Below are 23,512 nucleotides of genomic sequence, written 5' to 3' on the forward strand. Positions count from 1 at the left end.
ATCATCCTTATGTGAATGTGAGAATTGATTCCGTTGTAAGCCTTGTTTTGAACACTGATCAGTAGTCAAAGAATCATGGTGGTCCTTGAGATTTGCTGGTAAATGTGAGAATATATTGACAACTGCCTGTTAAGAACTACTGGCAATTTTTTCAGTTCATTACATTTACCTTACCATCTGTAAAGAATATGACGAATTATCCAAAAGCCAATTAAGTCCTGATCCTGACACATGTATGAGCTCAGTGCTGTTACACAGTTACCATATGGGATCTGTACTGTGTTGTGGTTCTCAGCTTTGGGACTGAAATATTAGACAAACTGATCAGGGGCAAAGGATCTTTATTTTTTACAATTTGGGCGAAGGGGTAGGCTGCATGGCCATAGATGACTGTAGAAAGGTAAAATTAGTCATCAAAATCAATAAAACCCACTGAAACTAACCCCCTTTTGGATGCATGCCTTAATGGATCGTGCTCCCCCCCCCTTCAGCTGGCCTGCTTCCATCTGCTGACCAACTGAGGGGCAGTGGGCAGCCTGGTTAATAACTGGGCAAATGGGAACCCTCAGTTTGTTTTAACTCATTGTAGTAACCCAGAAGCATTTCTGCAGATGAAAGGATTTCTGTCCACAGAAAATGACTTTCTCACCTTCCCTCTTCTGCTGCAGCCCACAATGCTTCCATCCACAGAAGTTCCCTGGTGGATCCAACCTTAAGTCAAGCCGTCACTGCACACAAGTGTCCCTTTGCAGTGTCACTAAAATTTGCCATTCTGGCATTGCAAGCAGAACCCTTCTAAGACTGGAGTGTTGGGCATTTTCTTTGCAACATAGACCGCTTCAGAAAATTCTCCTGAGATTATTCTGATACAAATCTCATTGAAATGAAAGAGGTTAGAGCCTACAACACAGTGTGGAGACAATCACCATACAATTATTAAAGATCTTTATTTAATGAACCCAAAACAGAAATAGAGCCATAGTACCCAAATTGAGAAGAGACTAGTTCAGCAAGGCTAACCAGAAATAAGTCTTTGTTTGGATGCGTTTACAGTCAATTAACACCAAAGCAATGAAGCCACATGACCCATAAACGTTTGGGGAAAATGTGCTGCCATAACCTGGCAAGTTTTTATTTTGAAGTTGTTACAACATTAAGCCATTAATTGTTTATAACTGTCTTACAGCAAAGCATAGAGACTGACACAGGGACTGTGAGAGTCATGAAGAGTTGGGAGTGTTCCATACGTAACATTTTTCTAACTGTGTAGAGGATGAAGTGTGTTCTTTGTGTGAATATCTCTTGTTATGTTTTCCTGTGTTTGGCAGTTACAGTGACTCTAGGCCAGTGGTGGCGAACCTATGGCACACGTGCCAAAGGGGGCACTCAGAGCCCTCTCTGTGGGCGTGCGCGCTGTCGCCCCAGCACAGAGTTCGCGTGAATTCATTACTAGAAAGCCAGAGGGACGAGGGGCCAGGCTTCTCCCCTCCCCCTTTCCACGTGCGCCTGAGGGCATTTCTCACATCACCCGCCCTTCTGCTCAGCAGCCCAATGGGAGCGCTTCCTCCCTCCCCTGTCACATGCGGCAGGGCGGTTCACATGCCGGGCAGCTCACATGCGGCGTGAGGGTGCGGCGCGGACGGCAGCCTGTTGAGTCTGTGGCAAAGGTGATTCCCGTGGTGGGGTTGGAGAGGAGCTAGGTTGGAGGGGAGCATAGCTCACAGCATGGCATAGCTGGAGGGGAGCAGTGCGCTCGGGCCACAGAGTGGGCTTTGTGGCGCCTCCCACCTTTCAGTGAAATCCCCTACTAAAAGAAGAACACCCACTTACCCACCACGTAATTAACCTGTGGAACTCCTTGCCACAGGATGTGGTGATGGCATCTAGCCTAGGTGCCTTTAAGAGGGGATTGGACAAATTTCTGGAGGAAAAGTCCATCACGGGTTACTAACCCTGATGGGTATGTGCTACCTCCTTATTATAGATGTGGGCCACTAAACAAAACCTCAGGCTCTGAGGAGAATGCTCAATGTGGCTTCAGCCTTGGGAAAGAGTGTGTATCTCTTGGGGAGAAAGTCACCAGTGATCTGGGACTAGAGATGTAAAATTTCTGGAAATTTTGAAGTTTTTCCCCAGACTTTTTGGGGGAGTGGTGACAGAAATTGTGGGGAGAAATGGAATGCATGCGATACTTGCTGCCCTATCAAACCTAAACTAATTTTACTGCTTTAACAGAAAATGCATTATTTATAACTTATTTGGCATATAAAATTGCAATATTTGAAATATTTATGGAATTTATGTCATAAATGCCTTCGTTTTCTACAAGCAAAACTGCAAATATACCCAATACTTAAGAGTATTAGGGTGCATCAGCTTGTGGGTTAATAAACCCCCAAAATCTCCAGGTATTTTCCAACCCGGAGCTGGCAACCCTATGACTAGAGGGTGTTTCCATCTAAAGAGACATAAAATGTCTGCCAGTGCTGAGAGGCAACCTCAGAGGGAAGGCATTGGTCTCTGTGCCCTGTTTATTGGCCCTCCAGGGCAACTGGTTGGCCTCTGTGTGAAACAGGGTGCTGGACCAGATGGACTACTGGTCTGATCCAGCAGGGCTCTTCCTACATTCTTGTCTTGTTTTGGAAGGTTTATTTGGGTATTGGGGCTGGTGAATCTTGCAGTACCTTTGCAGTTCTGAGGATGCAATAAGGGGGCTACAAGGGTGAACAGAAGTCTTGGCTGCTTGTAGAACAACAAGAAATTTTATATACAGTAATTGGTCAGCAGAGCTGACCTGAACATTCCCCAAGTTAATGAAAGAATCCTGGATTCACGTCCTTCTGCTTTAATACTATGTATTGGTATTCCATGGGAGGGTGTCTCATCAAGTCCCACAAAACAGATACGGAGCCCTTTGTTCTCTTAGAAAAATGTATCATCACAGCTTTCAGCAGGGTAAAAGCATCAGGAAAGGAAAGGTTCACTGATAGACCACAAGTTCATTTCCAGTTAGAAAGATCTTGGATGCTGAAAAAGAACTTTCTTGGCAAAAGAGGTCCTCCCAGACAAAGGAGATAATATTGAGCCAGATGTACCAATGGTCAGACTTAGCATAAGGCAACTTTACATATTCATCCCAAACAGCAAATTCTGGGAATCTGAACTTCTGTAAATAACAGGGAGGTACCATATTCCTCTCTCTGCAGTCTTTCTTGGCTTAGGTAATCAGAAGGATTCCTAACAGTGCATTCCTAAGGAGAGTTACTCCAGTCTAAGCCCATTGAAATGAATGGGCTTCGAATGGAGTAACTCTCCTTAGGAATGCAGTGTAAGTGTGCACTTCATAAGCCCATTAAGGGGAAAAAACATTTGCCCAGAACTAAACAGTTTTTTCTGCATTTCCAAAACATTGAGCTATAGAGAATTTGTCTATTATTGATGATGTTCTTATTCCTTGTAAATTACAATACCCCCCCCCCCAAAAAAAAACCCCAGCTGGCCCTTTTACCCAGCTGCAGTGATCAAGTAGCTTGCTTTTGCCAACTTCACCTGTGCAAAATTCAGGTTATTAAAATCTTAAGGCTGACTTTGAAATGTGGAAAACAAGGTGCAGTTTTTGTCCCCACCACATGCTTCCAGTCTTTAAGAATAAAGGTCAGTCGACTGTTAAAGATTTTTTGTCTAATTCATGATTCGGGCCTGCAACATAACTTTCTTATGTATATAAATACATATTTTTCAGTAGGACACCAGATTTCAGAGTGCTGAGTGGTTTTTATTAACTTCGACATAGTTGATGATTCTTCAATGATGAGTGGTATTACCTGCCAAGCTGGAACTGGTTTCACCTTTGACGTCCCCATGGGTGTGTCGGTGGATACTATTATAAGCCAAGCATGCCAACAGTGTTGCAGAGATAATCAAGCAGAACACAGCTGGAACTACTGCTGTTCAGACTGCAGAAATGGCCTCCAAAACTTCAATGCCATCTGGCTGCCCAGCACCTGAAGATATACCTTCTGGACTAGACATTTTTAGAACCCTACCATACGCTTTGATTCTGCCAGAGCTGGTAAGTCAAACTTCATCCAATGTTTCTTTTATTATAACTTTTTAAAAACAACAACTGATGCTCTATTTAACAAAGGGCTGTTTCACCTGGGTGTTTACAATAACATGTATTCATGAGATGGAACAACAACCGATCCCAGCACCTGTAACTTAACAGGATATGTTCTAATCCACACACTTGTCATTAAGAGAATAAAGCACATGTTACAGTTTTATAGGGATTCATAAACACTTTGATCCTGTGAAGGAAATCCTTAGACATAACAGGTTTCTCTCTGTGTGTGTTATCCTTACTGGATCAGAAACTACAAGTGTGAATCTTATGCACAAGCAAAAACCCATCAAAATGCACATCCAAGTGCTAATGGTATTGATTTGCCTGGCATTGTTTTCAGTGGGATATATGCTCAAATGCACATGCCCCTTCCACATTCTGGTGTCAATAGTTGTGTATCTTTTAAAAGTATTACTAGTGTTGGATCAAGGTGACAGTGTTTTCAATGTATTTACTTATATCCCACCTAATCACTTCACACAATGCCTCTTCCAAGAAAACAAGTCCCGTAATGCATGAATTTGAAGTTTACTATTAGGTCTGGTAGATAGTCCCTTGGAACTTACATGATATTGCTAATTATCTTAAAATTTTCAAGCATCTATTAACATTTAAGAAATGATATGCAACTTGAAATTACATAAATCCTGAAGGGCAAGAATTCCAAAATGGGGGAACCTGAAAGGGATGGAAAGATAGAAATTCAATAGAGGGAGCCCCTGAAAAGGAAACAAGAAAATTGCAGATCCCAGTGGAAGATGAAGGCTTCCATGAAGGCAGGAATATGAACATGGGAGTCCCAATGGTTGCAGTATTTGTTTAGATATTTATTCCCCTCTTTTCTCCCCAATGGGAACCCAAAGCGGCTTACATTGTTTTCCATTCTCCATTTTATCCTATTCACGAAAACCATCTGTGTGGAAGGTGAGATGGAGAGGGAGTGACTGGCCCAAGGTCGCCCAACAAGCTTCCATGGCACAGTAGGGATTTGAACCTGGGTCTTCCAGATCCTAGTCTAACCACTAGGATTGCCAGCTCCAGGTTGGGAAACACCTGGATATTTTGGGGGCGGAGCCTGAGGAGGACGGGGTTTGGGGAGGGGAGGGACTTCAATGCCATACAGTCCAATTGCCAAAGTGGCCATTTTCTTCAGGGGAACTGATCTCTGTCGCCTGGAGATCAGTTGTAATAGTGGGAGATCGCCAGCCATCACCTGGAGGTTGGCAACCCTACTAACCACTATGCTACACTGGCTCTCCTATATAATATAATGCTTATCCAGGATGGGCAAACTACTCCTCTTTCTTCCTTAATAATTCATCTCCTGTAGGCTGATTGCTATGAGAATATAATAACATGTTCCATTCATGACTTGGGACTATCTCTGACGAGCTCACTAATTATGTTACAAGCAAGTAAGCCTCCAGGTAGTAACACTACTCCTATATAGTTTTAATTGCTGCTGCTTGCAATGTAGGTAGTAGGGGGTGTAGTGCAGTGGCTAAGAGAATGATCTGGGAGGTCCCTGGTTCAAACCTCTACAGGAACTTAATAGTTGACTTTAACACCAGCCTACCTTACAAGACTGTTGTAAGGGTTACACAAGATTTTGTATGTGAATGCTTAGTGCATTCACATGAGCTATATAATACTATTATTTGAGGGTGTAACCAAGACTGTAGCACAGTGACAGAGTTGATAACACAACATTTTGATTTGGAGGCAAATCCATCAGTTTCAATATAATTTGTTTTCAAGTTAGTGCAATGAGAATTTTAATGTGTGCTTGCTTTCATGGTGATAACAACACAATGCATGAATCGTATGGGTCTCAAGTTCCCAGTCACCCTGTCTCTTGTGGTGAGCTCTCCCTGCTATTGTTTTAGAAAGTGTGTGTGTGCGGGTGGGGGGGGGTTCGCTCTCTAACTTGATTTAAAAGGTTTCTCTTCTACAAATCTGTCTTTTTTTTTTCTTTCTAAAAGGCACTCATTGTAGTAATGAATTCCATGGGAGAAAATGTTTCATGAAGACTTTGCCTGTAGAGCTAGCTAATCAATGCACTCCAGTCCTTGTCACAGAGTGTTGTGTGTGGCATGTGGACTTTAACTCAGCTAGACTTTGCCTTTAAAGGCATGAATCACCAGGGGTTTTCAGCAGCAAGCATAAATGTAGCTAACTGGGGAAATTGTCAAATGGTTCTGATAAGAGTAAATGAGCATAAATGCTTGCTCTGAGGAACTGAAAACCAGTGCTTATGACTGACACAACTTAACTTATCTCCAAGCTGTGGCATGTTCTTGAAATTAGAATCATAGAGTTGGAAGGGACCACCAGGATCATCTAGTCCAACCCCCTGCACAATACAGGAAATTCACAACTACCTCCCCCCACACCCCAGTGACCCCTACTCCATGCCCAGAAGATGGCAAAAAACAGCAACAACCAAAACCACCTCCAGAATCCCTGGCCAATCTGGTCTGGAGGAAATTGATGTTCAACAGTTTTGTTTTCTAATATATTCTGTTTCCAATTCTGCCCTTGATTTTTGAGAACCATAAAAGCAAAAAGCCCACATTGTCTGTCCAGAATGGATAGAAAGAAATTTCCCTCTCTTATAGCACTAGAACACAGGATCGCCCCAATATGTTGATTGGTGATAGATAGGGTTGTCAACCTCCAGCCGATAGGGATTAGTTCACCTAGAGAAAATGGCCACTTTGGCCATTGGACTCTATGGCATTGAAGTCCCTTCCCTCCCCAAACCCCATCCCTCAGGCTCCTCCCAAGAAACCTCCCACCTGTGGCGAAGAGGGACCTGGCAACCCTAGTGATAGAGTCAGGACAGGCAAAAGAGCACCTTTTCATGCAACACACAAATAATTTATGGAATTCACTGCTGCTGGTTTAGAGGGTATTATATTGAAATGGGATTAGAGGAATTAATGGAGGGATGGCTCTATCGATGGCTATGATAACTATATGGAACTTAATTGTTCAAAGCCAGTGTACTCCTGGAAACTGTCAATTCTAGGGGAGAAAACAGCGGGGAAACATTATCTGCATGAATATATGACACTGCCTTCTGCAAAGTCAGACCAGCTAAGCTCAGGAGTGCTGTCAGAAGCAAGAGTCACCCATCTCCTCCACCTCCTGAAGTTGGGCATACTGTTAGAAAAGAACTGGTTGTGAGTGGTTCATGCACAGTGTGGACTCAGCTTCCTCTTGGCTTCACACTTTGAATGACTGGTGTACATATCAGTGAATTTATAGCTGGTCCAGCCAACAATCTTGCCCCTCCCACTATGCTTCAGATGGGCTGCTCATAGGGTTGCCAACTCCCTTTTTGCCTCTGGCAGGAGGTTTTTGGGGCAGAGCCTGAGGAGGGCGGGGTTTGGGGAGGGAAGGGACTTCAATGCCATAGAGTCAAATTGCCAAAGCGGTCAGTTACTCCAGGTGAACTGATCTCTATCAGCTGGAGATCAGATGTAATAGCAGGAGATCTCCAGCTAGTACCTCGAGGTTGGCAACCCTAGCTCCTCACGTTTTTAAAAATCCACAGATGCATGAACAGGTCCATCTTATGAAAAGAAGAAAGTTCTGTTCCAGGGTTTGCAATGGGGGGAAGGGTACAGGTGCTAGCCAATCAGTGCTGTCCACAGCTTGCTTCCACTGCAAATTTATAGAACTGTTTCCCCCTCCCCCTAACCCCAAGCTTGATCTTTACCTTTGTTAACAAGTTATGTTTGGAGGATGCAACTTCCAAATCTTAATGTTATGTCCCTCTTCACTTTCAACAAGACTTCTGAGTAAGACGGGGCTAAGCAGTAAACCTACTGGGAGAGTTTTTAATGTGTGGGGTGATTGGGTTTTGGTACATGGAGGATGCAAGGACTAGCTGATCAGCTGTTTGTCTGTACTATGGTTCAGTGATGCATAGCTGACATTGCAATAGAAAGCAGGGGCGTAATCCAGAGGGAAAATTATGTGTATCAAAGTCCAACTGAAAGTACTGTTCTTGTTCAGCTCTCATGCATTTCAGTGTGGGGCCAGTTTATTCACATAGTTCTTAAATTCTTGCATAATTTCTCTGTTTTTCATGCTACAGGCTAACCCAGTGGACAGTGCTCCTTAAATAATAGATGTGCCTTCTAGAAAACATTTTGGATTTTGAAATTGGTCATAACCCTATCAAGGCTAGAACAGTAAGGGTGTGGCCTTAATTCCATTCTTCTACTTGAAAAAGGCAAACTTTGCTTCTTCTCTCCACTCCCCCTCCAACCTGTTTAGTTGCCTCTCTGGAGTGTATCAGTGCCTCCCTTTAAAGTGATCCTTGCTCATCTGTTAGAAATGGGAGTGGAGGGCTGAGTAAGCAGAGAGCAGGAAAAGTTCGATGTCAGATTTGTTCCCCCCCTTCTTGGCATGGAAATGTTAGCTCCGGGTAGGTCTGGGAACACCTTTAAAAAGTATGTAGCCATTTATAATTATGGCTCAAGCAGGTATGCAGGAACTGATGTCCAAAGAGAATTACCTGGCTAGGTTCCTACTTCTGAATTAATGATCCAGAAGATTCATGGTCTGTTCACAGTGAAACGCTTGCACAAATGGCATGAAACAGGCACCAAACGTAACTACAAGTTTCCTCCAGCCAGTCGGTTGACATCTTTTCTCTGATGTAATGACACCCAGGCTTCTTAGTGTTAATCACATGGAACCTGTGACTGAAGAATGACAGATCTAGAAAATCTTAAAAATTCACCCAAATTAATCTACATGCGCTATGATGTATATCCTGTCCTTCTGGGCTTGCAATTTCCTCAGTCATTTCAACAGAGGTGGGGTGACATCTGCATTTATTTACATGAGGTTACCTTTTCCATCAAAGCAAGCAGGGAAGTCCTTACAGGCCGGGGAGCTGCTTGTACATATTAGAGCCCTGTTCCCATAAGGGAGTCCTTGAACTGGGACAATCCGTGGTGGATCTACTATGAAACTAATGAAGCTTAAACTTTAGGGCCCCTAATCCTGGAGGGGCCCTGAAGCAACTATATATATATATTTAAGAGTTAATTTTTCCATGAAATAGATGGAGTTTTTAAAATAAGGCTATTTCAGTGATAGAATCATAAGCCAATGGGTTGAAGAACTTAATATTGACCTTAGAATATGCTCTAATACCCATTTCTAATACCCTCAAAATGTCCCTGTAATTGGTCAGATTTCAAAATTTTCTCGGGGTCTTGCAGAGCCCGAACCCCCAGCTGTATGGGTTCACTGAGCTCACCAGAATATATTCATAGCCTACATTTGGGCAGCTGGATCCTCAAATCCTTTGATGGTGCGCAGCTTAATAGTTCTATAGTTCAGCCCTTAGGCTAGAGCCAATCGGAACCATAAAAGGACATCTGAATTCTCAATTCAGGCTGCACTCGTCTCACTTGTGCAGATGTTCACTTCTTCATCCTAACAAGCCCCCTCTGATGACCTTTTACCTCTCTATTAGAGAATGAACCAATACATCTGCCATAGAACAAACCCACTGAAGAATCATAGAATCATAGAGTTGGAAGGGACCATTAGGGTCATCTAGTCCAACCCCCTGCACAATGCAGGAAATTAAGAACTACCTCCCCCATGTCCCCAGTGACTCTAACCCTCCCCCCGCCATGCAGGATCCCACAATCCAAGAAGATAACAGCGGTTACCCAGACCTCGTTTGCTGGTCATGGACAGTAATAAATACCTTTGACTTTGACTACCTAGACCTCATTGCTGGTGGGAAGCGGCTCACTGTATGGCCCATTTTCAAGGACTCCACCTCACCACCCTGTTCTCCGCCATTTGGGCCTCGAGGTCCTTGCAAGGGCAGCAAGGCCCTTTGGACCTTGTTGGATGTTGCCCTATTGTTGCTGGTTGCGAAAGGGCCCCCATAACAGTTCAAGCTTCAGGGTCCCAAAAATGTAGGTCTGCCACTGGGGACAATGGCTTTGAAAAGGTTCTTGAGAGTCCCTGTCGATATTGATTAATTCCAGCAGAGGTTTTCCCTTCCACAATGGCCTTGATGTCCCCTTGCTCCTGCCATCCTTTCACTTTTTCTGCCATCTTCTCCCACTGTCAAAATTTAGCTTTTAAGTGGCTTGGAGGCATAGACTTGTCTGGAGGGGGGGGGGTGCTCTGTGATGTGCCGTGTACATTGCTGGCACTGCGTAACAGTCAAGTAGTAATAATCATCTTAATCAAAGTTACATTGCTGGTCTTTCCCACTACAAAACAAGCTCTTTGAGATGTTCGGGTCACAATTTGACATTCATTTTTTTTCCTGGTTGGTCTTTCCTTTATGGCCCAGTCTTTTCACAATACAGAGACTTTTGTTCTTACTTTGAAACAAGGCCAAGGAGGAAACAAGAGCAGGGGTGGAAAAAGAGGCAGGCAGCTGTTGACAAAGGAGCTATTGATGGGCAGCCTTGGGTGTAGGCAGCAGACACTGGAAGGCTACAGAAGATGCCACTCAGTGCTTTCTGCAGCCTCCACCACCATTCCACTGTTGGGACAGATGATTATTTTACCATGTGGACCTTCAATCTTGGCTTTTTCAAAAGTCTGCATAGATCAAAAGCAAGTCCCAAAAACGATTGTGTGAATCAGCCAAGAGCTTTGATTTATGAGAGCAGACATATTTATGAGCTGCAGTCTCACAAAGATGCCATGCCATCAATTATCACTTGTTAGTGTACATTCTACACATTTGCTGGAGAGAGATACTGGTGTAGTGGATACAGTCTTGAACATGAAGCAAAAAAAATCCTTTCTTCCTACATACTTTTAGCTTTCCTTTTTCCACCACAATAATAATGACCACAAGGCCCAAGAAAACAGCGGGTGGGGGCTGAAGGGGGCGGAGAGTAGAGTGTACTGGGCTCTCCCCTCCCTCATCCATTCCATAGGGTATTATGGCGCAACCACTCAGTGTTTCAAATTATGTTAATAAAAAAACACAAAAAAACCTTTTTTGTTGGGTCACAAAATTCACACCAGAGAATCAAACCATCGTATCATATGAACTCAAATGTTGTCAGTGTCTCCCACTTGTACTTTGGGAGGCGCACATATACACATGGAATTTTACTTAACAAAAGTTTTCAGGGTCATTTTCCTCTTTGCCAAATTGTGCGAAAACCGCCTTTTATTTTGAGAGGTGGGCGGGGGTTGGTGATGTTTTTGGGAGAGACTGGCCATATCTCTCTCAAAAAAACAAGCCCCGGTAAAAACTTTTACTTAAAATCATCGCAAGGGTGATGAGAGGTACACAGATACAGGTCATTACTTCCTGCAAAGGAAAAACAAGTTACTTGGTACTCTTTATGGTTCAGGCACACTTCCCTGCGCCAGGGAGGCTCTGCTATAATTTAAAGAACAGTGAGAGAGCTTCGCACGGATCTTCCCTAACAGATCGGCTTCCTCACGGAAATACAGCGTGGCTTGTTTAACTCTTTCGCTGGCGAAGAGGCTATACAACTTACCAGTGAGGGATCTTTGCCTCACCATTATTCTAGGCACATTTTATTAGTTGCAGAGGTTGTTGTTCTTTCACCACATAGTTAAAAGTAGGCATACACTTCTTTAACCATTTCCCTTTCTTCACTGAGGAGGCTTTTTAACTTCTGCCTATCACATTTTTGTTGCCCTTTACACAAGTTGCATGTTTGTTCCCGCTGACTAGGAGTAGTACAGAATGAATAGAAAAGAGAGAGGGGGGATGCGCGCACACACACACTCAAAAGGGGGAAAGAGGTGGGGCAGATTGCATGGTAAGTTTCAAACAGCGGCTTGAAATAGCATTTTTCCTTCGGATTAACCTGTATCACAATGTTGGATTTTGATTATGAAATTACTGCGATTTTTCTTCGTGTCTTGCCGCTCCCGAGACGGGGGTAGGCAGGTCATTGCATTTGTAGCTCACTTTCCTCCGCGGGGGAGGAAGCCGATAGTTCCCTTTGTCACTCGAGGGAATGAGCAGAGGCAGTTGCGCCTTGCTACAATTCCATGGGATCTTCTGCTGTTCCTTCATTTGGGAATGGGCAGCAGAGTTTCTGCTCTTGTCTTGGGCCATGATTTGCTCCTGTAAATACCAAATTGTGGCCCTAGAATGGTCTAGTTCTTGCTGAAGTGAGGTGATCCTGCTCAAGGCAGCCCCCATTGCTCCTTTTACTTGATTTAATTCCTTTTGTGTTTCAAGGAGAGCGTGGCACAAATCACTCCTATCCCTGGCTCTTAGGTGGGGGAGTCTCATAACGCTTATGCAAGGCACCATTTGCCTGGGATCCAACAGGGTCGCTTTTGCTAATACTGTGCCCAGAAGGACCACCATGGGTTTGACCCAACTTTGCAGCCATCTCTTTAATTTGCTTCGGCTGGGGTCACTGTTCAATTTTCCTGCCATGATAAAAACTATAGCTCAGGGGAAAAGGGTGGGATTGCTCTGGCTGATCCTAGTAAGGCAAAAGAAAACAGTTTCTCAGTAGAGAACCAGGGAAATGGGTTTGAGCCTGACCTGCACTCTTAGGATTGAAAACGCCACCTGTGGGTATTTCAGAGCGGCGGGGGAAAATGTTTAGCACACAGCAAGGGAGGGGTTGAGTCGATCCGTGCTCCTTGGATTGTTAAAAATCGCTGGCTGTGGGGTCATGCAGCCCAGCGCGGAAGAAGGTTCAGGTATTTGGACTGAGTTACAGTCGCTGGTGTTTTTCTATTGGAAATACTGGTGCATTCCACCCCCGGCTTCCAAATCTCGGTTGCTCTTGGATTGGGGCACCGGTGCACCTTGCCAATCCTTCAGTTACTCATGTGCCAACAACCAGTGCACTCCGCCCCTGGCTTCAGATGTTTCAGGTGCTCTAAGTTTAGGATACCAGTGCCTCCACCCCTGGTTCCTCTTCGGGGGCCTTGAGCTCACCCTGGGCTATGATCCGCATCCGGATTGCAAGTTTCAGTTACTCAGTTACTCAGTTGCTCAGTTTCTCAGAATCTCAGTTTCTCAGATTCTCAAAGGGAGAGTGGACTAGCTAAACACAAAGAATCTCAAAAGGTTCTCCTAGAGAGAGTTTTCAGGATGGGGGGGGGGAACGGGATGTTTCAGCCGGCATGTAGAAACGTGCAAGTGTCTAGTGCGATCCTACACTGACAGTCCCAACCCAGACAGCCGTTTAAACAAGGAGTCCCGATCTGCTGTCAGATCGAGAGGTGGTTCCCAGGAATTAGGCAGACGCGACCCACATATGCATTGACTCGGGCTCATAAACTGGCCTCCGCCGGGCATCTTGATCACGCTGCCAAAGAATGAAAGGGGGTAAAGCCAACCCACAGATAGCGCTCTGCTAGAGCCACACACATAGTTTACACACACACACTGTTCTTTTACTGTGACAATTTTGTTCAGGTGATGCTTTCAGTCAAAATTCAGAGAGCCACCGAAACTTTCCCTTACGCGTGTGTCGACTTCACGTTGCACTCACACATGCAGGGGCTGCCGCGTTCTCCACCAGTAATTTGTTACCAAAACTGCTCTTTAATTGGGGAAATTAGCATGAGCAGTGGCACCAATATTTATATAGCGGGATCACCCAGTGTCTACCAGGCTTGTTTTCAATGACTCTCAGAATAAGGACAGACCAAGGATTTCCAGATTAAAAGTGTTTATGTATATTCATTCATTCAGTGTTACAAATACATACATACAAGAAGGCTAAGAATAACAGGAGGTAGGATTAGAGACGTTTAGGAGGTTGTTGATTGGGAGATACATTACCGGTCTAGAAGAATGAGATGTCCAAAATCTGTGGCTTATAGATACAAAACAAAATACAACGGGAGATGGGAGAGGGTACCTCAGAGCCTTGAACCAGCCAAGTCCCAGGAGGAGGAGGGATGTGTGTGGAGATCCGTGGAACTCCACACACAAGAGAGGCAGGACAGAGTTAAGGGGAAGATCTGAACCAGGCTACCTTGTCGGGGAGGGCAAAATATACCCTTCTCTGGGGGTGGGGGGGAATGAGATTCCCCAGATGGCTCCTTTCCTAAAACAATAGGGATCAAAGACTTCAGGTCCAGAGATAGGGTAAAGTGGCAATTTGTAAACTAAGCTGGCACCAGTGATTTATACATCTCCAAGATAGCTCGACCCGGTCTTCTCATGTCAGGAAGGTGTAAATCTTTTACACTCCAGGGATGCAGCAAACAAATTCTTCCTAGTTGTTGATGCAGATTGCAGTGGATGTTTTCCCATGGGATACTGGGGGTGGGGGGGCTGTGAGAGAGAGCGACGTGATGCTTTCGCTTCAGCGTAATGGCTTCCTCTGGATCAGGAGACAATTCAGGATCATGGCTTCCCTTTTGCTGGTTCTGCAGGGGCAACCCGGTCTCTTGTCCTGGACAGCCTGGCAATGCAGCAGAGCGCTAGCCCAGAGTGGCGGGCTGTTGGCGCTTTAGACATTACAGCGAGTTTCTGGTGTAGTTGCCATGACCAGGGCTGGAGGTCAGGCAGCGCATATTGTAACATCACACATTGTCCTTTTACCAGAGTGTTCACTGACTTAGGTGATAGTTTCCTTCCTTTAATGGTATAGCTCCTAGCCAAAAGCTGTGAGCTGGAGATAGTTTCAGAGAGTAGCTGTGTTGGTCAGCAGTAGAATAGCTAGACTGGAGTCCAGTAGCACCTTAGAGACCAACAATATTTTGGGGGTATAAGCTTTCAAGAGTCAAAGCTCCCTTCGCCTGAACTTTTACTCTCCAAAGCTTATACCTCAAAAATATTGTTGGTCTCTAAGGGGCTACTGGACTCCAATCTAGCTGACTTAGGTGAAGCTCCCTGTGATTTATGCCTATGTCAGAGAGAAAGGTGAACCTGCCTCATGGACACTATAATCATTGCCCAATATAAAATATTTTACAGACTATCCATCATTTTTCTGTCTTCTTCCTTGACCCTTCCTTTTTGTCTCCCTCTCTCTTGCTAGAAAACTTCCTTGGTATGACAAATATTGGATAGACAGAAAGACATAGGAGGGAGAGAGATTTTGGTTGTAGGCTGAACTTATAGTCATGCACATTCTGCACTTATAAAAGGGCATTTGTGCAAGCACACAATCCAACACTGAACTGAGCTTCCTTCCTTCCTTCCTTCCTTCCTTCCTTCCTTCCTTCCTTCCTTCCTTCCTTCCTTCCTTCCTTGAGAGCTGGCGTGGTGTAATGGTTAAGAGCGGTGGACTCTGATCTGGAGAACTGGGTTTGATTCCCCACTCCTCCACATGAGTGGCAGATGCTAATCTGGTGAACCGGGTTGGTTTCCCCACTCGTACACACATGAAGCCAGCTGGGTGACCTTGGGCTAGTCACAGCTCTCTTAGAGCTCTCTCAGCTCCACCTACCTCACAGGGTGTCTGTTGTGGGAAGGGGAAAGGAAGGTGATTGTAAGCTGGTTTGGTTCTCTCTTAAGTGGTAGATAGGGTTGCCAGGTCCCTCTTCACCACCCCCAGGAGGTTTTTGGAATGGAACCTGAGGAGGGCGGGGTTTGGGGAGGGGAGGGACTTCAATGCCATAGAGTCCAATTGCCGTAGCAGCCATTTTATCCAGGTGAACCGATCTCTATCGGCTGGAGATCAGTTGTAATGGCAGGAGATCTCCAGCTAGTACCTGGAGGTTGGCAACTCTAGTGGTAGAGAAAGTCAGCATGTAAAAACCAACTCTTCTTCTTCTTCCTTCGTTCCTTTCTGTGCAAAAACATATAGTAAAGGTTTCCAGTCCTTACGGCTACAGCAGTAAGCTTGAAGGGATGTCACCATTGTTCAGTGAAGTGTGTGCATGTGTTGGAGGGATCACCATACTGTAGTAGCATTAAAACTTGAAAAAATTACCAAAAGCTCAAAAGATGGGAGGAGAACATGAAAAGCAGCAGTTTGGCCATGACCTCTGGAATCTCTGCAATGAATGAGTGAATGAAGGCAATTCACGATGAAATGGCTAATGTAGAAGCAACCCATGTCACAATGTAAAATAAAATGTGTGCAATTCAAACGTGCAGACATGCATTTAAATTTAATAAAATCTTCACTGCTGTAGCCCTGAGAACAACCTCTGTCCTGGCCTTGAGTGGAAAAGAAAATATGAAACTACTCAGCCCCATTATTAATTTTATGGACTTTTGGTGGATTTGGTTGATGAAACTGACTTTTTAAATTTTTTTGCTATATTTTCACAATTAATTGTGCTAGATTCTTTGTTTGGTTTTATGGTTCTATCAACTATATGGTACCTTGGGTTCAGGGATATGAGGACACCACATTTTAAATATAAATAATAGGCAAATCTGGCTGTAAACAGAGTAAACCAAAAGACGATCCACCTGGTCCTATGGACGATAACTAATTAGGTCTCTCAGCTGTGCAAAAATTATCTAATATAAAATGAAACACCAAGAAACTATAACATAGGACTGGCTCCTTCTTTTTGCCTGGTAAATAGTTGTATTAGCTAAATGGGCAAGAGGAGCTTCCAAATTATTGCCTGGTTAAAAAACAATATTTTCTCAGATATAGAAATTGCTTTTTAAAAGGGAAATTGGTTTCTCTCTTAGTAGTATGTAAAATCCCCAACCAAAAGGACAGAGAGTAAATGGAGTATAGTGTCCAGATCATGCAAAGTGATGGTATCACTTTGCTCTGGTTAGACCTCACCTAGAGTATTGTGTTCAATTTTGGGCACCACAATTTAAGAAAGATGTAGACAAGCTGGAACGAGTCCAGAGGAGGGCAGCAAAGATGGTGAGGGGTCTGGAGACCAAGTCCTGTGAGGAAAGGTTGAAGGAGCTGGATATGTTTAGCCTGAAGAGAAGACTGAGAGGGGATATGATCACCATCTTCAAGTACTTGAAGGGGTGTCATATAGAGGATGATGAGTTGTTTTCTGTTGCTCCAGAAGGTCGGACCAGAACCAACGAACTGAAATTAAATCAAAAGAGTTTCCGTCTAGACATTAGGAAGAATTTTCTAACAGAGCAGTTCCTCAGTGGAACAGGCTTCCTCAGGAGGTGGTAAGCTCTCCTTCCCTGAAGGTTTTTAAGAAGAGTCTAGATGGCCGTCTGTCAGCAATGCTGATTCTATAACCTTAGGCAGATCATGAGAGGGAGGGCACCTTGGCCATCTTCTGGGCATGAAGTATGGGCCACTGGGGGTGTGGGGGGGGAGGTAGTTCAGAATTTCCTGCATTGTGCAGGGGGTTGGACTAGATGACCCTGGTGGTCCCTTCCAACTCTGTGATTCTTTGATTCTAAAATAGTCAATATCTTGTATTAAGCTAGTGCAAAACATGTTATCTATGACATTAAAAAGGTAAAGGTCCCCTGTGCAAGCACTGGGTCATTCCTGACCCATGGGGTGATGTCACATCCTGACGTTTCCAAGGCAGACTTTGTTTGCGGGGTGGTTTGCCAGTGCCTTCCCCAGTCATCTTTCCTTTAACCCCAGCAAGCTGGGTACTCATTTGACTGACCTCGGAAGGATGGAAGGCTGAGTCAACCTTGAGCCGGCTACCTGAAACCGACTTCTGTCGGGATCGAACTCAGGTCGTGAGCAGAGCTTTTGACTGCAGTACTGCAGATTAACACTCTGCGCCACGGGGCTCCTTATCTATACCATTAATGGTATCTATACCATTAAACCTGCCTAATTGATTATTAGACTATCTTGTTTGTATTCCAATTATTACATAGAGTATCTTTGGTTTATAACAGAGATTTGGTTCAAGCAGAATTTCAAAGTATTTATGTTTTTAAAATCTCCCGTGAAGAGATACTTAAGAAAAATTCATCGGTTGAACACGCTGATGCCTTCCTGTGTTAATCTTGTACCATTTGATACAGTGGTTTACTTGCAAAATTCGTTAATCTAATCCAAGCAGTGGGATAGTCTGCCGTTAGCACATCAATAATGCATCTGAAATCACATATTCACAGTCGTTCAGTTTAGCATACATCATTCACTTTTGCAACACAATTGTGTTGGTTTCTACTCTCCATTGTGCCCCCAGGCAGCTCCAGGCAAGGCCAGAAGTTCCTTCAGGAAAATATCTTGAAATTGCATCTCTTTCAGAGCTAGTGTTTGTGGTCTAAGGGTCACTGATCCATATAAAATGGAGGTTTCTTCCTCTAGCTGTTATGTGCAGTCCAAATGTGATCTCTGGGTTGTGGAAGGCAGCACATATATATAGGTATATAAGCAAACCAACCAAAGGGATCAGAATGGCGGGGGCTGTACATTTGGCTTTCAACGCAGAGCAAGAGAACAAGGCAACCTTCATTTCCCCCAAAGCACTTTGTATTCTATTATATTTTATCTTCCCCCTCCTGTAAGGAACTCAGAATCAGCATACATACTTCTGTGGTGGAAAGTGATGTCAAGTCACAGCAGGCTTATGGCAACCCCGTAGGGTTTTCAAGCCAAGAGACGTTCAGAGGTGGTTTGCCGTTGCCTGCCTCAGTGTGGGATGAGAGTTCTGAGAGAACTGTGACGGGCCCAGGGTCACCCAGCAGGCTTCATGTGGAGGAGTGGGGAATCGAACCCAGTTCTCCAGATTAGAGTCCGCCGCTCCTAACCACTACAGCATGCTGGATCTATACACACTTTTACCCTCCTCTGTTTTAGTCTCACAAGAACACTGTGAGGTAGGGTGGGCTGAGACAGACTGACCGATCAGCTAACCAACTTCATGGCTGGGTGAGGATTTTAACCCATCCTTTCCCAGTCAATTTGCATCGCAGTAACAAGCACTGGAGGCTTGCAGTCTCATCCAAAACACATTTTTTAAAACTTAAGCCCTTCTAAAGTCAGTAAGACTCACTTCCTGGTTTGGGTGGGTAACTTTTCAGCTATGCAGCCTGACCCAGATCGTGCTCCTCAGAGTTTACATAATCCCAAGATAAATATGCAGCCGGTAGCCTTAGCCAACTATAGAGGCAAGTGTTCACCTGGGTGGCAGAAATTCCAGTGGCCCCTTCCTTAGCTAGGTAGATGTCTTGGCGTGAAAGAAGTGGTCTGCATTTGTAGAGGCAGAGCAAGGAGCCGACTGGCAGTGATTTCCCCTGCATTCCAGCAGTCTCTGCCCTCCTCATTCCCATCTATTTAATCAAAAGGTCAGGCTGACCCCGTTTGTTCTGCTCAACAGATTTTGCAAACGCAATCAAGATTATTCAAGGAAGGGCAGACACGTGGGCTTACTCGCTTTTTCAAAGCAAGCTGATAGGCCAAGTGGGTCTTCTGAATGCTAGGTGGGTGCTGGTGCCCAGGGTCTCTGGAGAAATCGTTCAAATTAACTAACGTGTGGAACAATAGCATGATAACAGCATTGCACTTACCTGTAACCGTTGTTCAGCGAGTGGTCCTCTGTGCAGGCACACATGAGAACGGTGCAGAAGCCACAAAGGTGAAAACAGTGTTGCACTTACCTGTAATTGTAGTTAATTGAGTGGTCCTCTGGGCAGGCACACATGGGAACTGTGCTTGTGCAGGCCAGTGGCACGTGTGATTGCCGCCTTGCAAGGGCCCTTATACCTCTTAGTTTGAGTGGTAAAGCGGCCCTTAAAGGGGCCCTAAGAGTTTGAGTGATTTAAGGCCCCTCGTGAGGCGGAGCTTCCAGTTGTAAACCGGAAGTGATGTGCACGGGGTATGCACGTGAGCGTGCACGTTTGCCCGCCGACCCTCAGGTGGTCGGCGGGCAGAGGTGTAAATTGCCAGGGGTTTGCCCTCCACCAGTGGGCACCTGGCCACCCTAGCAAGCACAGTTCCCATGCATGCCTGCACAGAGGCCATGAAGATGAAACTCGGTTACTGAATTAAAAAAAAATGAAACTATGAAAACATGTTCCAGAGCATCACTTACCATGTTTATATACTGCTGTTTTGCTGCTCAGCATAACCCCTGCCCCCATCAAAGTGAGGGGTGCCGCTTGCCAGATGGTGGGGGGCTGTTTTTTTTGCCCCCGGCAGCTTCAAGCCGGCACGCGATGTGACGCACGTTCCACGGTGTTCCCCCCAACCTGGAAGTTTTAAAACTAGATAGGCCCACCTACCTCTGAAAGTTTTAAGAGTTGGAGGCAGGCAATGCTGGGGTAATGAGTGACAGTGTGTTAATGTTCAGTAATGCTGATGACTCTCTCTTTTATTTTTCCTCCCTTATAGATCTTTGGCTGCTGGGTTTGGATCCTTGTAGCAGCTACCCATGTGCAATTCCCTTTGCTGCAGGGATGGGTTATGTATGTGTCAGTCAGTTCCTTTGTCATTTCTCTGCTGCTCCTGATGTCCTACCTGTTTGGCTTCCACAAAAACATTCCATCCTGGAGAATCCTGGTAAGGAGGGAAATGTGCGCACGTGGTCTTGGGATGGACATGCGTCTGTTGCCTGTTATGTAAACTCTTCCGTTTGTGGCACAGTGTTTCATGACCCTACTGGGCTGTCATAAGTCACCTTTGACTTGATGGCACTTTACACACACACATGAGTAGCAGAATTCAACTGTTCTTTAAATTCGGTAAGAGAAAGTTATACACAGACAGGACCTACTTTACTGTCTTTTAGGCCCCAGGCCAAAACATTTGTTTTTAACCAAGGTATTGTCTGCTTCTGAGGGAAGGTAGCATAGGTCTTCCAGGTCCCCCCTCTCCTCCGGTGGGAGGCTATGGGGCTGAGGTCGGGATTGTGTGCGTGTCTCTTCCGGTTTACAACCAGAAGTGCCACCTCAAGAGGGGCCTTATACCTCTTAGTTTGAGTGGAAAAGCGGCCCTTTACCACTCAAACTAAGAGTTTGAGTGATATAAGACCCCTTGCGAGGCGGCACTTCCGGTTGTAAACCGGAAGGGATGTGCGCACGGTGTGTATGCGTGCATGCACGTTTGCCCACCGACCCTCAGGTGGTCGACGGGCAGAGGGGCAAATTGCTGGGGGTTTGCCCGCCACCACCGGGCTCCTGGTAACCCTAAGGTAGCATGGTATAGCCAGATCTCATCAGATCTCGGAAGCTAAGCAGGGTCAGCCCTGGTTAGTATTTGGATGGGAGACCACCAAGGTTGCTATGCAGAGGAAGGCAATGACAGACCACTTCTATTAGTCTCTTGCCTTGAAAACCCCATAAGGGGTCGCCATAAGTTGGTTGCAACTTGACGGCACTTTACACACACACACACACACACACACACACACACACAATCTCCTAGCATGAGGACTATTTCTTAGGCTGCTTATTGATGATGATATGTTGTTTTATGTGCATGGCTGGTTTTTATTTTAATAATTTATATTATTTTTATGGTGGTGTTTTTATTTGTTAACTACCTCATGCAGGTCTCCAGAGAGGTGGAATATGAGTCCTCTAAATAAATAATCAACTTCCTGCTCTAATTTTTTCAGGATAGCCTTTATCACGGAGCTACAGGGATTTTTTATTTGAGTGCTGCAGTCTTACAGGCTAATGCAACAATCCGTTCTGAGACACAAGCACCAGCTGAAAATATACCTCTCTACTATCAGCTGAATACTGCAGCCACAGTAAGTTACTGACAGAGGCTAGTGCTCCCACCATTTCTATTAATGAAATCTTCCAGTTGAGCTTCACCTTTGGCGTGTGTGTGTGTGTGTAGGGGTTTTTATATGCTGACTTTCTGTACCACTTAAGGAAGAATCAAACTAGCTTACAATCACCTTCCCTTCCCCTCCCACACAACAAATACCCTGTGAGGCAGGTGGAGCTGAGAGAGAACTGTGACTAGCCCAAGGTCACCCAGCTGGCTCATGTGTAGGAGTGGGGAATCAAACCCGGTTCTCCAGATTAAAGTCCACCACTCCAAACCATTGCTCTTAATCACTACACCACTCTGGCTCTCTTGGCTACAGCAAAAATCAGTTAAACTACCAGAATCATTTGCTTTTCACTTTCATATTGCCTTCAGTGAACAAGCAATCAAGGCCTCCTTTTGTTCACATCAACCTGCCTGGGTTGTGACATACCTAGACGTTTGATCTGAGGGGGCAGTTGTAAATGTGTTGAGAGAGAAATAGAGGACTTGTGTGTTGGAGCTGGTTGGCCAGGAGTTACAAATTGCTATTGTGTAAGTCTGCCAACTCTGGTTTGGGAAATTCATGGAGATTTGGGGGTGATGCCTGGGGAGGGCAGGGTTTGGGGAGGGAAAGGAGATCAAAGGAGATGTGATGCTATCAAGCCTATCCTCCAGGGGAGCTGATCAGTGTAGCCTGAAGATGAGCTGGATTTCCAGGAGAAATCCCCTGCGGCCAGCTCCCATTTCCTGCTGCTGCTCTAAGCAGTGGTAGTAGGAAAAGAAATGGCCATTGGACTTAGGGCATGATGTCTCACATCTCTAGGAATTGTGGGAAACTCTATTGTTTTACCATAGTTTCCAGAGAGTCCGAGAGAGTCACAATGTCACTTCCAGGATTTCCCAAGAAATGATATCACACCATCACCACTGTTTCTCCCCCGCATCCCCCCCCCAAATTCCCACTGGTTGCCAGGCCTCGTTGGCAACCCTAAGTTGCAGGCAGCATGGTCTGATCTGGAGTGCTGTGATCTGTGGGCACCAGAACTGGGGGGCACATTCAAGCTGCGAAGCATGCAGTGGGATACTGTGCATCTTGACAATGGGCTTGCGGCATGGTAGGAGAATTCAGCTGCAGTTCAGTGACCTTAATGATGGGAATATGCCCTTCTCTGACCATGGGAGTCCTAGGTATGTTACAAGGGGCAGGGGAGTTTTCTCTTTAGATGGAAATTGACCCTGTGACACTGTACTGGGGTTTCCCACCATTCTGAAACATACGCCAATCATAGGCATTATTTACCAATTATTGTTTTTCTCCTTTTCAGTTCTTTGCATTCATCACCACGCTGCTGTATATTTTACACGCTTTCAGCAACTACTACCACTAAAAATCTCTGCAGAAGAAAATGACATAGTGGCAAAGACAACACCAAAGAGCTACAATTGGAGTTCCAAAATAAACTGGTTAAAATTGATTTAAGGACTGCGTTCTGTTAAAACTGAGATCCCTCAGAACCTACAGGCTTCTCATTTTAAGTGAAAAAGATACCGGGTTTTGTGAAAAAGTGTACATCATTAATTTTATATTGAAGCCTTCTGTATGCAAATACAATCAAATGAGTATAATTTGATCATTGATTATCTGGTTCTTCCAGTTATCCAAAATCATGGTGTGTTTCTTTCTATTTTTCCATGTAAAATGCTCTTATTTACCTAAAACAGTCATTTTTTTTGAACATTTTGCATTCAGGGAACATTTTTCGCACTAGCTCATTGGCTGAGAAACCCCTGA

The 23,512-nt window shown here is 44.8% G+C and overlaps 1 protein-coding gene across 1 annotated transcript; it reads left to right on the forward strand.

Annotated features, from left to right (window-relative positions):
• The first annotated feature begins 3,804 nt into the window (after positions 1-3,804).
• On the forward strand, positions 3,805-23,224 carry MALL (mal, T cell differentiation protein like). The gene is made up of 4 exons (XM_056853615.1): positions 3,805-4,072; positions 20,350-20,517; positions 21,575-21,712; positions 23,046-23,224. Exons 1-4 carry the CDS (start codon positions 3,965-3,967, stop codon positions 23,106-23,108), a joined length of 477 nt encoding a protein of 158 aa, XP_056709593.1. The 5' UTR covers positions 3,805-3,964; the 3' UTR covers positions 23,109-23,224.
• The last annotated feature ends 288 nt before the right edge of the window (positions 23,225-23,512 follow it).

This window comes from Euleptes europaea, chromosome 7, assembly GCF_029931775.1.
Source record: "Euleptes europaea isolate rEulEur1 chromosome 7, rEulEur1.hap1, whole genome shotgun sequence".
Taxonomy (NCBI): Eukaryota; Metazoa; Chordata; class Lepidosauria; order Squamata; family Sphaerodactylidae; genus Euleptes; species Euleptes europaea.